The 16,087-nt window shown below is 43.0% G+C and overlaps 1 protein-coding gene across 1 annotated transcript; it reads right to left on the bottom strand.

The window, feature by feature from the left end:
* Positions 1-2,918: 2,918 nt before the first annotated feature.
* On the bottom strand, positions 2,919-14,051 carry LOC311110270 (uncharacterized protein). The gene is made up of 6 exons (XM_084188808.1): positions 13,554-14,051; positions 11,702-11,832; positions 11,323-11,487; positions 5,249-5,410; positions 4,766-4,877; positions 2,919-4,174 (listed from the first exon to the last, which is right to left on the bottom strand). Exons 1-6 carry the CDS (start codon positions 13,840-13,842, stop codon positions 3,258-3,260), a joined length of 1,776 nt encoding a protein of 591 aa, XP_084044934.1. The 5' UTR covers positions 13,843-14,051; the 3' UTR covers positions 2,919-3,257.
* Positions 14,052-16,087: the final 2,036 nt, after the last annotated feature.

The raw sequence follows: 16,087 nt of genomic DNA, 5'->3' as shown, positions 1-16,087 counted from the left end.
TCGCTGCAGCTGCCACCACAACATCTATCCTCTGTGATTTACGTTCCATTCCTGCGTTACAGTTGACAAACATGGGCATGAATGCCAAAAAACCAACCTTACTGAAGCACGTTATTCCTATCACTCTCTATTAACTTCGGCCTACTCACAGGGATCCTCTTAGGATCCTTCACCCTGGACCCATCTTCCTTTATTACACTCTTCACTGCCTCAGCACCTTCTGCACTACTCTGATCCTGGCAACGTCAACCTGCCTTTCTCTCACTGGACACCTCTGATCTCCAGCACCATGGGTACCCCTACAGTTTACACACACAACTTTTTCCACCGAAACTACCCATTCCTTTGTCTCATGCACACTTCTCACATCCAGGACTCTGGACTGCATCAAAACTCAGTAGTACAGACAGTGTCTTCTCTGTTTCACCACGCTCTCCACCGGGTCTGCATCGCACCAAACGTGGGTGTCACAGACCCCGGGAATCTTCAACTTCAGTTGACGCTCCTCAACACTTAACGCCATTCCAGTTATCACTCCTTTCAACGGCACCCTACTCCGGAGAGGAAAGCAAGTCACAGTTCTTGTCCCCAGTCGCACGCTCCCTCTGGACGTAAGAAAAGCAAAATATCTACACGATTCCACTTCGAGTCACTTTCACCAACCCAACATTCCCCAACCTCTTCTCCACCCAACCTGTCACCACATATGGATCAGCCAGAAGGCAAGGATCCATTCTCTCCAAAAATCTCACTTCCACCGGGCCAAAAACATCTTTAGACAAGCCTGTTTCAAATGACAAGTTAATAAAGGGTTAATGTGGGGTATTTGGTTAATTACCCTCTTATCCCAAGACACTTCACATAACTATAATATGTCTGCTAAAGAATGGTTCCCTAAATTGTGTACATCGCAAGCCACACTGCTACGATTTCTCCCCATTGTGGACACTCCTATATCTGATAGTCAGGAAGGAGAACCTCTTGTAACATAGTTTGCACTTGAAGGGCCTCTCCTTCAAGTGGGGCGGCAGGTAGCTTAGTGGGTAAGAGCGTTGTGCCAGTAACCGAAAGGTCGCTGGTTCTAATCCCCGAGCCGACTAGGTGAAAAATCTGTCGATGTGCCCTTAAGCAAGGCACTTAACCCTAATTGCTCCTGTAAGTCGCTCTGGATAAGAGCGTCTGCTAAATGACTAAAATGTAAATGTAAAAAATGAATGGTCTGGTGCCTCTTCACATAGTTCATCTCAGCAAAGCGCTTCCCACGCTTGGGCAGGCGTATGGCTTGTCTGTCAGTTGCTGACTGGATCCCTGACTTAAGTCTCTGTCTCTCTGATGACCACCAGGACGGAGGTTGTTCAGTCCACCTGTCCGCTGGCTGTGTTCTGTGTGGTGGAGTCGACTCGGAGGAAGAGCAACGGCTTCTGATCCAGGGTCCTGGGGCCTCATTTATAAACGTTGCATACATTTATAAATGTATACCCCAAAACATGCGTGCGTCAGTTTTCACGCAAAAGTTGGCATTTATAAACTTCACCTGAGAATGTATTTAGCTTCCTGCCAACTTCCAACCATGCTTACGCACAGTTTCTAGTGGTTGAAGTATTGCATTGCAAGCAGGCATGTAGCTTAGTATTTTGTGCAAATGGGGAATATGATGACAAGCTTATTCAAACCCCCCAAAAACAGGTCAATACAATAAGATGCAATCATTTGCTGTTAGTGAGAAGAGCGATATATATATTATTTCGTTTTTACATTCAAAAATTGTTAGAAATATTTATATTTCCTATTTAATTTCCATGATCATTGCAGAATAAATTCCACACCTTTTCTGACTGTGATGGTTTCATATTAGCAAAGTAGCCTATAGGCCAACAATGTACCATCTCTCATTTAATTGAACCCACTTTACAGTAGTAAATAGATCAACTATTTCAAGTATTTTGCTCTGTCCGATTACATACGAGTGCATTTCAACGGTAAAACATACGGTTCACCTTTTTCATTCAACATGTTTTAGGCTACTGTATATACTGTATGTCTGAACAGCTTACTGTAATTTCTAATGTCTCAAGTAAACAATATTTAAAAAAAATGTAATTTATGAACATAATGCATATTTTCATAACCATTGCTGAATAGATTTGTCACCTTTTCTGGATGTTAATATTCCCGAATAAGCTTTAGCCTACAACAAATTACCATGCACATCTAATTTAATTGGGCCTATTAGATAGGCTATTATTTTAAGTATTTTGCGCATCCGAAAGGGAGTGTGGTTTATAATATACAGTAGAATTTAGAAGATTAACAGACAGTTGATCTTTTGCTTTGAAGTAGACATATTAGACAAGGTTTCAGAATTCGCGGGCAGTGCAGCATATTTCGCTTCGGGAAAAAGTAAACGCAAAATATTATTGAATTCAAACGATCTGTTTACAGGTCCACAACAATTTGCAATAGTAATTTGCAATAGTTATTTTCTTTCAGAAACTTTCAGATACAGCAAATGTCAGCGTAAAAGTTGAAAATATTTTGCCAACACCTCCAGAGACATTTGATAAAGTTCGCCATTGTTATTTCCTTTAGAAAAGACCTTTGCCTAATTCCAATACTTCCAAAGTATACAGCAAATTAGGGCGTTATTGTCACCATAAAAGGTGAATGATGGCCGTTTTTCAGGCAGAGTTTAAATGCTTGTTCACGTGCGCACAGTTTCAGGATGGGTCTGATTTATAACGGGAAACATTCATATGTTCATAAATCTCTATTTTTGTATGTGCACAGTCTTTTCAGAAATGCCGCACACAGATATTAGTGTGGAATGTACACAACGATTACAAATAAGGCCCATGATCCGGGGCCAAGGTTTGTGACCAGCGGCTTCAGAGATCCAGAAATAATTAAGTCAGTCAGCACAGAGTTACTTTTGTATTTAATTTCAACAAAATGGTCATACACTCACATAACTTCAAGTATAGTACTTTTATTGCACAAAACTACACATTTGACAAGTAGAATAACTTTGCTCACTATGGTAACACTTTACCTACAAACAAACAAACTAGTACTAAAGTATGAAAATGTATGCGCTGGATAAGAGCATCTGCTAAATGACTGAAATGTTAATTTAAATGTACTACATATCACTATACTCTATATATGGGTCGTGTGTATCCTGAGGTAGCTCCTCTCTGAGAACCCGCAGTGTGTACAGGCGAACGGCTTCTCTCCCTTGTGGACCTTCAGGTGCATCTTCAGCTGGTGGTGGTGGGAGAACCTCTTCTCACACTGGGGCAGCTGTAGGATTTCTCCCTTGTGTGGACTCTCTGGTGCCTCTTCAGGCTGGACGAGTGGGAGAAACTGGCCCGGCACAGGTGGCAGCTGAATGGTTTCTCCCCTGTGTGGACTCTCAGATGCCTCTTCAGGTTGGACGAGTCAGAGAAACTGGCCCGGCACAGGTGGCAGCCGAATGGTTTCTCCCCCGTGTGCATCCTCTGGTGGATCTCCACCTGTTTGGGGAAACTGAAGGCTTTCCCACAGAACGAACACGGGAAGCGCTTCTCTTTGCCACCGGATCTGCTTATAGCGTTACTACTACTGTCATTTGTCAATGAGCTTGTGTAGCCATTTAGTGTTGAGGCACTGGCATTGTCTGAGGTCTGGTTTAACATTAGGAGAGTGTGAGGAGGATGAAGGCCAGGTAGTGTCTGTGTTGTTGCAGGATCCATGTTCCAGTTGATAGATCCTATAGAAGGCAGGCTGAAGGCAGCACCTGTTAGGGGGTTAACCTGAGGCGCCATCAGTCTGTCTGAATCACAACTATAGGAGCAGGACGGAGCATCGCTAGCCGAGTCTGTGTCTGTTCTCATACGGACACTTCCCTGCCCCCGAAGACCAAATCTATGCCTCGCCCTGGTCTCAGCCAGTCTGCTGTCATGTAGACTAAGTTCGGTTGTTGTTTTGTGTTCAGCTGTCAGTTTCTGGTTGTGGTTAACATTGTTGTTTCCCAGCCCAGAGTTGAGGACGCTGTCCCATCCACTGACCTCCACTATGTCGCCTCTGGTCCTGGCCTGCTCAGTGATGATATCCCCTGGGCCCTTGGCTGCACCAGTCTGGGTCTGGGGATCCAAGATGGCTGCCCAGTCTCCTCTGTTAGCCTCCAGCCAACCACCTAGAGGAAGAGGTTAGAAAATAGACTAAAAACATGCCATTTTTTTTGTCAACAAGTTCATACATTATAGTGTTTCTGTATGTAAACATAAGTTCTATTGATTTTATTTTATGAATGAAGAAAAAACTATTGCCAGGTGCATCACTATTCCCATTGATGATGTATTACTGTGTGTAGGCTAAAGATGGGTTGGTTGTTTAGCAACAAAACCGACAGGGTTGGCTTAGATTGTTGACAACATGTAAGCTATATTTCGTCTCCAATGTTTATTGAAAACATAAATACATTTGCACAATAAGCACTTGTTGTCTATCAAATACATCGTTACAGTTGTTGGTTAGATAGCGAATTTTTTTCCTTATTAGTTAGACATGACATCAGTCAAAACACCTCAAAACAAGACATGGCATCAAGAACAAGATAAAACTAGCTGAAACGAGCCACCTACGATTCCCCAATTGGCAGCTTATTGTCATTGTTGCTAGCTATCTGGCCATCCAGAATCACAACAACACACGGACTTCTGCCCCATCGCACACATCGTTTTCGGGACGTTGACAGCTAACCCGTCTATATGCATTTCTCCCTTACCTTGCTCCCCCATCTTTAGTCCACTCAGCAGATCAATGCTCTCTGGTCCGTCTTCTATTGTCTCCTCTTTGACCAGCAGCAGATCAGGCTTCCCATCCTCCATGTCTACTGACTGTAAGAGGTACAGAGTGAGAGGATGTTGGATTAAGAAATCTGATATGAGCACCCTGCTATGGAGCATCTTCTGATTGGGCAATGAGGGATTGCTATGAGTACTATGCAAACATGTTAGTTAATTTGATTACTTGACACTCTTTAATAGTTTGATAATTCAAAGGCATGGTCTCACACTTAAGACAAAATGAATCAAGACCTGGGCCAGTATCCACAAAGCGTCTCAGAGTAGGAGTGCTGATCTAGGATATTTCCATATATTAGCTAAAAGGTAAAACTGATCCTAGATCAGCACTCCTACTCTGAGAGGCTTTGTGGATACGGGCCCTGACCTAATACCATTCAGACAGTAGTTTACAGTGGGCTCACCTCAGTGAGACTGTGTGTGGTCCTGTGCTGCTCAGCTGGTTCCTCTGTGGGTTCAGGAGGAGGTGTAGTCTGGTTGTCCTCCATGACCATGGTCCCCTCAGGGTTCCCCAGACCCTCCTCACACCCCTCCTCATTCACCAGCAGCACCTCTGGACCCTCCTCCTGGAAGAGAGAGGTGATACAGATTACACAGACATACACTCCCTCAGGTACGTACACACAGAAAATAAACACACTTTCAACATGGAGTGTTTACCCTTCCCCACTATGTTTGAGTCCTATACTGTAGTTACATAATTACTTCATTGTTGTTAAACCCATCATGGTGGACATAAATATGATGTTGTCGGTAAATATGAGTCAGCTAGGAAGTCAAAAGTCATCATCAGACAAACTTGACTAACCTATTCTGACGTGTACAGTAGATGTATGTTAGTGTGTGGGTATGTGTAGTTATATTTAGTAAGTCTATATTGGTTGTAAAGCGCTGCTGGGTGTATGCAGAATAGGGTGAGATCAGATGTGATGTATACTAAAGAGAGTCTCAATGAAAGTCTTAGAATGAAAAGTCCCATTTTGTGTTTATTAAACAAAGAAGTGTACACCATTTGAAAAACACACATCCATGTCTCAACTAACAATATGCATGAACTTGATAAACGGCATTCATTTTCTCATAAAAAATGTATTGGGGGGGGGGGGGGGATTAATTAGTTGAATGGAAGTAATGAAATAGGCATTTGAGAACATCATATAGCCTACACCAGGAGTCTCCAACCTTTTCTAGCATGAGAGCTACTTTTAAAAAATGAAACATGTCGTCGCGAACTACTATTTTTTTTCTATCTTTCAAATAAACACATTCTTCTCCTCTCCACTGCAACTCTTCCCTTAGTGTATGAAAAAAGTAGTGTTTTCTGTCAATATACCTAATAAATTCATGGTTAATAAAATCTGTGATTATGTTCTGTTATATTGTTTTGATTTTATACTCTTAAAATTACAATTAAAGTAGAAAAACAACGGAATTGGATCTTCTGAGTCCATGCCAATGCTTAAATCATCTCAGAATACTTGTATATTTTTTTGGTCTGGAAGAAAACTAAAAATACGTATTTTTGAGTGTATTTCCCTTTTAATTGCGCATCTAGCGAGTGAGGATTGTGCCATCTAGGGATGGTTCTGTACTGCTGCTGCTCAGTTCATGGCAAAGTTTGCAAATAACAAATAATAGATACAAGTTATATACTTCCTCATGATATACTTCTGCCAGGTACTTTGCAATTAACATTTAATTGAGGTTTTGGGGAACGTATTTCACACAATATGTAACAGACTTTTTAGGCTTATACAGTGCCTTCGGAAAGTATTCAGACCGCTTGAATTTTTCCACATTTTGTTACGTTACAGCCTTATTCTAAAATTGATTAAATTGTTTTTTTCCCTCATCAATCTATTCAGATCCTTTCCTCAGTACTTTGTTGAAGCACCTTTGGCAGCGGTTACAGCATCAAGACTATTTGGGTATGACGCTACAAGCTTTGCACACCTGTATTTGGGGAGTTTCTCCCATTATTCTCTGCAGATCCTCTCAAGCTCTCTCAGGTTGGATGGGGAGCTTCGCTGCACAGCTATTTTCAGGTCTCTCCAGAGATGTTCGATCGGGTTCAAGTCCAGGCTCTGGCTGGGCCACTCAAGGACATTCAGAGACCTGTCCCGAAGCCACTCCTGCATTGGCTTAGGGTCGTTGTCCTGTTGAAAGGTAAACCTTCACCCCAGTCTGAGGTCCTGAGCACTCTGGAGCAGGTTTTCATCAAGGATATCTCTGTACTTTATTCCGTTCATCTTTGCCTTGATCCTGACTAGTCTCCCAGTCCCTGCTACTGAAAAACATCCCCACAGCATGATGCTGCCACCACCATGCTTCACCGTAGGGATGGTGCCAGGTTTCCTCCAGACGTGACGCTTGGCATTCAGGCCAAAGAGTTCAATCTTGGTTTCATCAGACCAGAGAATCTTGTTTCTCATGGTCTGAGAGTCCAGGTGCCTTTTGGCAAACTCCAACCGGGCTGTAATGTGCCTTTTACTGAGGAGTGGCTTCTGTCTGGCCACTCTACCATAAAGGCTTGATTGGTGGAGTGCTGCAGAGATGGTTGTCCTTCTGGATGTTTCTCCCATCTCCACAGAGGAACTCTAGAGCTGACCAAGGCCCTTCTCCCCCGATTGCTCAGTTTGGCCGGGCGGCCAGCTCTAAGAAAGAGTCTTGGTGGTTCCAAACTTCTTCCATTTAAGAATGATGGAGGCCCCTGTTTTTGGATACCCTTCCCCAGATCTGTGCCTCAACACAATCCTATCTACGGACAATTTATTCAACCTCATGGCTTGGTTTTTGCTCTGACGTGCACTGTCAACTGTGGGACCTTATATATAGACAAGTGTGCACCCTTCCAAATCATGTCCAATCAATTGAATTTACCACAGGTGGACTCCAATCAAGTTGTCAAGGATGATCAATGGAAACAGGATGCACCTGAGCTCAATTTCGAGTCTATTAGCAAAAGGTCTGAATACTTATCTAAATAAGGTATTTCGGTTGATTAATTTTAATACATTTGCTAAAATTACAAAAAAACTGTTTTCGCTTCGTCATTATGGGGTATTGTGTGCAGATTGCTGAGGAAATTTATTTATTTAATCCATTTTAGAATAAGGCTGTAACGTAACAAAATGAATGTGGAAAAAGTCAAGGGGTCTGAATACTTTCCGAAGGCAACGTATATGCCTTTTTATAAACTGGGTGGTTCGAGCCCTGAGTGCTGATTGGCTCATACCATGTGTATGACAAAACATTTATTTTTACTGCTCTAATTATGTTAGTAACCAGTTTATAATAGCAATAAGGCACCTCAGGGGTTTGTGGTATATGGCCAATATACCACGGCTAAGGGCTGTATCCAGGCACTCCACGTTGCGTCGTGCCTAAGAACAGCCCTTAGCCGTGGTATATTGGCTATATATCACACACCCTTGTGCCTTATTGCTTAAATATATCACACAATGTCTGGATGCAATATTCTACCCAGGAATATTCAACATTGAAATCTGTTAATCTCCTTATACCAAATGCATCTGTGGGTATTTTCTACTGACATCAATTAAAATTAATCTTTGTCTTTAGTGAAGGGTTTGATCTCAAGTCCGAAGCTATCAAGTGGAATGGTTATTTTCTATGTTTCTATTGAGTGGAAAGTTTTTTCTGCTGGTGTATCCTGAGGTAGGTCCTCTCTGAGAACCTCTTCTCACACAGGGGGCAGCTGTACGGTTTCTCCCCTGTGTGGACCCGCTGGTGCCTCTTCAGGTCACCAGCCTGGGCGAAACGCATGTGACATTGGGTACAGCTGTAGGGTTTTTCCCCTGTGTGGACCATCTGGTGCCTCTTCAGGTGGCCACCCTGGGTGAAGCGCATATGACACTGTGTACCAGGGGCGGTGTGTTCAATAGGGCGATATGGGCGACGCACTGCCAAACGGGAAAAGGAAGGGATTTTTTTTCTAATCAATTATATCACGGCAACAGTAGTTATCAGTGTTGTAATCTAGACGTCTGATCTGCCACTAAATGTCCAATCAGGCTAAAGTCGTGCTTCAAATGCCCCCCCCCCCCCTTTTGGGGCGATTTCAGTCAGGTTGAAAATCGCCCAGAAGTCTCTCATAGACTCCCATGTAAAATCTATTTTTTTCAAATATCAGAGCTTTCAATACAATCTCTATGGGTTTCTGAGGGCTTGCACTTACGCGCTTTCGTCATACGTAACGTAACCATGAACGTAACTAAGAAAAGAGCGGGTAGCAGCGTCAATCAATTCACGTACTACTGGTAAGATTGCTATAGCGTTCAGTGCAACTCGATTGTCTCTTTGAAATAAGTTACTTTTTGTCGGCGAACAAATCAAGATAAATTGGCAACGAAACAATTAGGACCTCCCAGACCAAATTTAATAATTCAACAGGTTTCTACTAAAGGCGGAAAGTCCTACACCCGAGGATTTTCCAAAAATTAGTACGAACGAAAAACCTGGCTAGCAGGCTGCGATGTAGCTAATGCAGTCTTCTGCTACCCCCTGCTTACTCTTTCACCCTGAAGGCGGCACGGCAGACAGCACCGCTTGGACAGCGACTGGTGTGTAACGGACATGCACCATCTTTCAGGAAAGATTAAGAAACATGAGCTGTCAAAGACCCACATGGATAGCTGTTTGAGATTGTCTGCTTTGGGGAGTGAACATTGCCACTCAACTGGATGAGGGATACAGGCTAGCTGTCCGCCGCCACAACGATGAGGTTAGTGTTGATAATCACAAGTTTACTGGAGAACTGAGACCAAGTAGAGACTTTGGACAGGGTGGATATGGTATAATAAAGGCAGTTTATTCAGAGGTAAAGATATCTGGAATCGCGTGCACGGACCCGTTCGTTATCTGAAGACAATGTTTCATTGTGTGCAGACATTTTATGCAATAAATGAAGTAGGTTGAATCTAGTAGTTCTGATCTTCTGATTGGTCCTGATGAGTTGGGCGAGGTCACCTCCAGGCTAGTGTCACTGTTGCATTGGCTCTGAGTTGGGTTCTCTGTCTTCAAATGTTCAGCCTAAGAGAGGGGATTTTTGTGTGTGTGTGTGTGTTTAACAGTGATGATGTGTGTGTGTGTGTGTGTGTGTGTGTGTGTGTGTTTAACAGTGATGATGTGTGTGTGTGTGTGTTTGTGTGTGTGTGTGTGTGTGTCCTCAGAGCAAGAACTCGTGAGTTGGAAGAACTGAGAGGCCTATGGCGTGGGTGTTGTCCTTGGCCACCTGCTGACAAGGCTGACAAGATAGGACCCTTTTGTCCATTGTTATTGGATAGGAACAGAACTTATAACCAGCTCCTGACCTAAATAGATCTTAGCACAACATTTTACTCAACATATCATATTCCATATTCACTATAACAAATATATTTACTACGACATTAGCAAGAACCGCCACATCCTCAGCCGGCTAATCCAGTGTGTGAAGTTTTGCGGAGTGTTTGAGTTAGCTTTGCGAGGCAAAGATGAAACTGAGGGCTCCACCAACCCTGGTAAGCCAACACTTTTGAGATCAGTCAATAAATGCTTCTGGTATTGACTTATATGCTGCACCTGTCTTCATGTTGTTGCTGGACATATCTTTTTTAAAATGTGTGTAGGTCACCTAAATCATCAGAAAAATTGCCCCCCCTGAGAATTTTTTCAGGAGCCGCCACTGCTGTGTACAACTGAAGGGTTTCTCCCCTGTGTGGACCCTCTGGTGGATCTCCACCTTCTGGAGGCAGCTGAATCCTTTGTTACAGAACATGCAGAAGAACCGTTTCTCTTTACTATTGCCTGATGTGACTCCCCCTCCCTGAGCCTGGGCTCTAGCCCTGTCATTTGAGTTCAATACCTGATCAAAAAGGACGTGGCCGTGTGAATCGGAAGGCCCCATCGAAGTTGACACTGGATCGTAATCCCTGAGCATGTGTAAAGGGGAGTGGGTAACGACATTTGGATTTGTCTCTAAGCTTTCCCTGTAATCTAAGAAATCTCTGCCCTGTGAGTGTCCGTCTCCTAGGTGACTATCGGCATTCCATGTGGGAGGAACGTCGTCCTCCACTTTCACAGTCACTTCATCAATGACTAAACCCTCCCCTTTCTTATCTAGGCACCCTTCAGAGTATACACTACTACTGTACTGGTTCCAGTCCCCTCTAGTCAGATCAGTCTGTCTCTCTAAACCCAAGGGCATGTTGCCAGGGTCCATCTCTATAGCGTAAGAACAAGATGGATCATCACCTCCAGTGTCTAACGCGGCACCATCCACACGGGAATGAACCGTCCTCTGGCGAAACATTGGTAAATACTCTGAGCCAGGAGCAGGGTGACTGCCCAGGGGCCCCAGCCTCTCTGGGTCTGATCTGTGGTCAGATCCTGAGTGTAAGAGCCTGTGTGTTACAGTTAAAGTGTTGGTGTCTGTCTCTGTCTCTGTCTTGAGGACGGTGTTCAGCGTTCCACTGACCTCCGTGATGCTGCGTCGGGTTCTGGGCTGCACTGGGGCGGTGGTGGGGTCCTCCATGGCTACAGGGGGCGCTTCAGATGCTCCAGTCTGGATCTCTCTGCTGTGCCGTGGGTCCTCCTCTACTTCAGACCTCTCCTGCTTGACCCCAGGACCAGCAACTGCAGACTGACACAAGAAGAGAGGAGGTTATTACCGGTAAATGAGTTGAATTGTATAACAATGTCGAAGGGAAGTCTCACAATCTCCCCTATGGCAGATAAATAAGGATGTACATGTAAGCAAGTGAATAGGTGAGGGGAGCCTTTCTGAACTAAACGGGCCACATTTGATTTACAAAGTAATTGTAGTTTTTAATGCAACACTACTGTCTTCCACTAACCTCTATGTCGATAACGTGCTGGGTTGAGGTTCCACTCCCCTCATCAACAGTGATTGGTTGGTCATCTCTCCATGTATTGTGTCCCGCTGTCTTCACAAAGCTCCTGTGGCCTCCAGTGAGATGTCCTTCACCTGAGAGAGTGATTGGGGGAAAATAGGTGTTTAGGTTAGCTACTGTCTGCTCAACGGTAAAGACCCTTTTCTGTGTTTGCAAACATGAGGGCGAAGAGTGCAATTTGGTTGCAGAACACAGGGAGTTCTCATAGAACGCCAGGAAAAAAAACGATTTACATGTTGCTTATGAGTGCATTTCACAGTACTTTGGGATTTATATTGGATTTTAATTGGACCCCTAGAGGGCATAATTCTTCCTGATATGTATTACCTGTAGGTGTCGAGGCAGTCAGCCTAGCCGGTAGGATTAACCGAAATGTCAGTTATTTTTACCAACATCTGTTCAATTATTTGAATTCCATTTCGTTTTTTTTCTTTTTCTGTGAGCTCCATGTGCAGTTTCTGTAGAGATAAATCAGATCAAGCATGAACTGTGCAATATAGTAGGGAGTTGTAGTTTCCAACACGCCAACATTATACATAGTTTAGCTCTGAAAATGTGCTAATTAACTACAATGACCATAATCTATTTCGCTCCAGCTTAAACTTGTCTGGTCTGTGTGGAGCAGACGTGGAGACTGAAAGCCAATTTATGCTTGATCCGAAAAATGTGGTCGGAGGGTGTGGCGCAATTACGGAGCCTCCAGAGGGCCTCTCAAAATGTTGTAACAATGCGGAGGGTTCCATATAGCTCCGCATTGACATGATTGGTTGACGGAAGGTGGTGGCGGTACGTCCTGTATAAACACAAACTCACTTCCTTGACAACTTCCTTCACAATAGCTCTGCTCCGATAAGCGCAAGAGGTATGAAAGCCCTAACTTCTGCAGAGGCTGCATCGCATTAAATGCTGTACTGCCACTTCAGGTGTCGGATTGACCATGCAGAACCTTTGAGAGAAGCGAGAACGTGCAATCGAGAGGGCTTGAAAGCAGTTGCTTGGCAAGCCTGAAAATACATGATCTGAGTGATTGATAGTTGGTATTCAGCAGTCAATAAAGTATGACTTATTTACTTTGAATTATTACTAAAATTGTGATTTTGTCATACAGCATTGGCAGACGATGAGTTGAAATGAAATAATAGTCATCAAATAAAACATATTTTATTAAAGTAAAGTAATGTGAATAAGCAGTAATGGGCAGTCACTACCATCATGGGTATTTTATTAATTGTTTTATTCTGTGTTATATCATTCAACCCACATAATGCATAGCGCATTTGTAATAAAAAAAAAATAAGTAAACGAAATCGGTGATACGTTTTTTATAATCGAACCGAAACCAAATCGACCTCAAAAGCACATTGTTCAGCACTGCCAGCCTGTAATACACTCATGTCCCCGGTGGACCGACTCGTACATAAGGGGGGGGGGGGGGGGGGGGGGAATGGTGGAAATATGCGTAATGTCTTAATAAAAAATAATAATGCTACTTCCTGATATTGCGGTCCGCATTCAGCCAGAGGTAGACAGACTCACTTGGTGTGCAACATCCGAAAGTTGTCCGATTTTCTTTTGTATTTATTAGGACAGTACGCACATTTCGTCCGTGTTTTCCCCACTGACGAGCCATTAAATCAAAGTTAAGGAGGAAACTGAAGCCTTTGCAGCCTGAATGGAGGCTGTTTTATGTACGAGCCGGTCCATGGGGGACAAGTGTATTGCTGGCTGAATACATTAAAGTCGGTTGTAAGATGACAAACGATATAAAAGGCCAGTTGGGCTAGGCTAAATGTACCTCTTGCCATTCCTCTGCATCGGTCAAGGATCTTGACACTACTGGGACGACTGGCGAGGGCGCGTTCTCGCATTATCCTCTCTGCGCGCTCCCGTGCCACCTTCAGTTCCAGTAGCTGTAGTTTCCTCCGCAATCCCCTGTTTTCTTTCTGGCTTTGAGAAATTTCCAAACGAAACACTGCATAGTCGTCGTCTACGACTTTACAGATCTCTGCCACGGCTGCATTCGCTAGCACCTCCATAATGGAGGCTATTTGAGTGTGAAAAACCATACAGTTAACGTTAGCCATTTTTAGCTAACGTTACCTAGATAGCATCTATAAACAAAGCCCCGTCACCAACGCGAATTAAACACTGCCTGGGGTAGTTATGTGATGCTGTGCAGTTAAAGACGTCATATTTTGAGTTCCAGAGTGTTAATAAACGTCTAAATAACATCAATATAAACGCTGGTTTCTGGTCACTGTTCACTTCCGTTCTTATTCTTTAAAGTTTTATGGCCGACTACTGTACGGGGTCTTATTCTTAGATATTATTGCGGTCCGCAAACAAATGCTAAAGGTGCATACCGCCACCTACTGTAGTGGCTGTATATATCAGCCCAAATAATAAACAAAATAAAAATAAACAACAACAAAACTCAATTTACTCCTTTATTCAGATTCAACTGCCAAAGCCCATTCCTACAGGCTCTGGGGCCTGAGAAGGAAGAGCATCTTCGGACATTATTCTTTGCAATGTTTTGGCAGTGAAGTCCTCGAAACCCCAAAACCTTTCAGCTCCAGTTTCTTTGACTTTTTGTTCGTTTATGAGTACAATTAATCATATGTTTGATAAACACCCTAAAATCCACCTTCTTCACAATCAGCATATCAGTTTCCCTTAACTATTGAACAACACTCAATCTCCACGATTTCCAGTTTCTTCGATTTATTGTTAGTTTGTCCTGCGCAATAAACGCAACAAAATCAACCTTCTTCACAATTAGTATTTCAGGATCTCTCAACTGACTGACATCCACAGACTGTTGGGCATCATCCACAGCCATAGCTTCATCATCTCTACTTGCTGCTTTGACAATTTTCACTGCCTCTGCATAGGAGACCTTATCGACAGCCCTGATCCTTCCTACTTTGACCTCTTTCACCCGAACAGGGAACTCTGGAACGTGATTCCCATCACAATTGCAACACTGTGTCGCCTCAGACTCTTCAACAATGAAGAGTCTGCAAACACTTGACACATGGCCAAACTTTTTACATTTATGACATTTAAGTGGCTTTTGTACATAAGCTCGCACCGCATATCTCATATAGCCCAGCTTTACATGGGTCTGGAGAACTTCTTCATCAAACATCAATAATACAGAAAGGCTTTCCTCCTTCTTTCCATTCACAGTGCGGGTTAAGCGACGTGAATCAACGATTCCTGGCATGTTCATCTTAAACCATGAAGCCTCGATATTCATCGAGACGCCAGATATGACACCTTTTACCAGTGCCCTACTCTGATAATCATAGCATTCCACTTCATTCGTCAATAATTTGTACATCCACAGTGCCTTCTCCTTTTGACACACATGAAATCAACATCATACCAATCCTGGTCACTCTGACTGACTCCACTTCTCCCAATGCATCCTACAGCATCTTTGTGGCCGCAAACGGGTTTCCCACAAAAAACATCCTTGCTCATGAATCGCACTCCAACGAGGAATGAGGCGTTATCATACCGAGGCTTATCATGATTTACAACTTCATCCCTTTTAGCTCCATTCTTAGATGTTACAGTATTCCACTAATTTCTTCTAGCTTCACTCGCTCCAACGAAATCAAGCATTGCTTCTGCTTCCGCCATTGCTCTCTCAATCGAATTGTCTGCCATTCACACTTCTTCTTCTTTAAATTTGTATTGGCCAATCGGCACCAATTGTACTGGAGTGTGAGGCCGGTCACGGCCTTCCTAAACTACTATATTCTCTTAACTAACCCTGAATTTCAAAATAAATAAATAAATAATCTACAAACCTCATTACTTAAACTCTCCCTTTCTACATCATACATTTCACTAAATAATAATACATGTTCAACCCCTCTACAATACACACATCACACATTCCAGTACCATGTTTCCCTATCAATTTCAAATAAGAATTAAATCCTGTATGCCCCAATCTCATCCTATACAACATAACTTCCTCCCTTCTGTTCCCATTACATGACACTATCTCCCGTACAGATGACCTTTCACTTAAAAAATGTATCCCCTTACTACTTTTCATCCCATTGCCTCTGCCAGCAATACAACTAATTTTCCCGAATCAATATTTACATTTCTCCTCTACCCAACTGCACCTGTATATACACAATATTATTTGTCACTGCTTTCTTTGCTATTATATCTACTATATCATTTTAATTAACTCCTGTATGAGTACTAATCCAACTAAACTGAATTTCAATACCATTTCTTTGTAACCACAACAGCGTCATTACCTCTAACCATAAATCCTCTCGTTCTGATTTTCCAGATCTT

This window comes from Coregonus lavaretus (genome assembly GCF_964263955.1).
Source record: "Coregonus lavaretus genome assembly, contig: SUPER_35_unloc_3, whole genome shotgun sequence".
In the NCBI taxonomy this organism is placed as follows: Eukaryota; Metazoa; Chordata; class Actinopteri; order Salmoniformes; family Salmonidae; genus Coregonus; species Coregonus lavaretus.
Note: the sequence above shows the minus strand (reverse complement) of the source record. Positions and strands in the feature narration are given on the sequence as shown.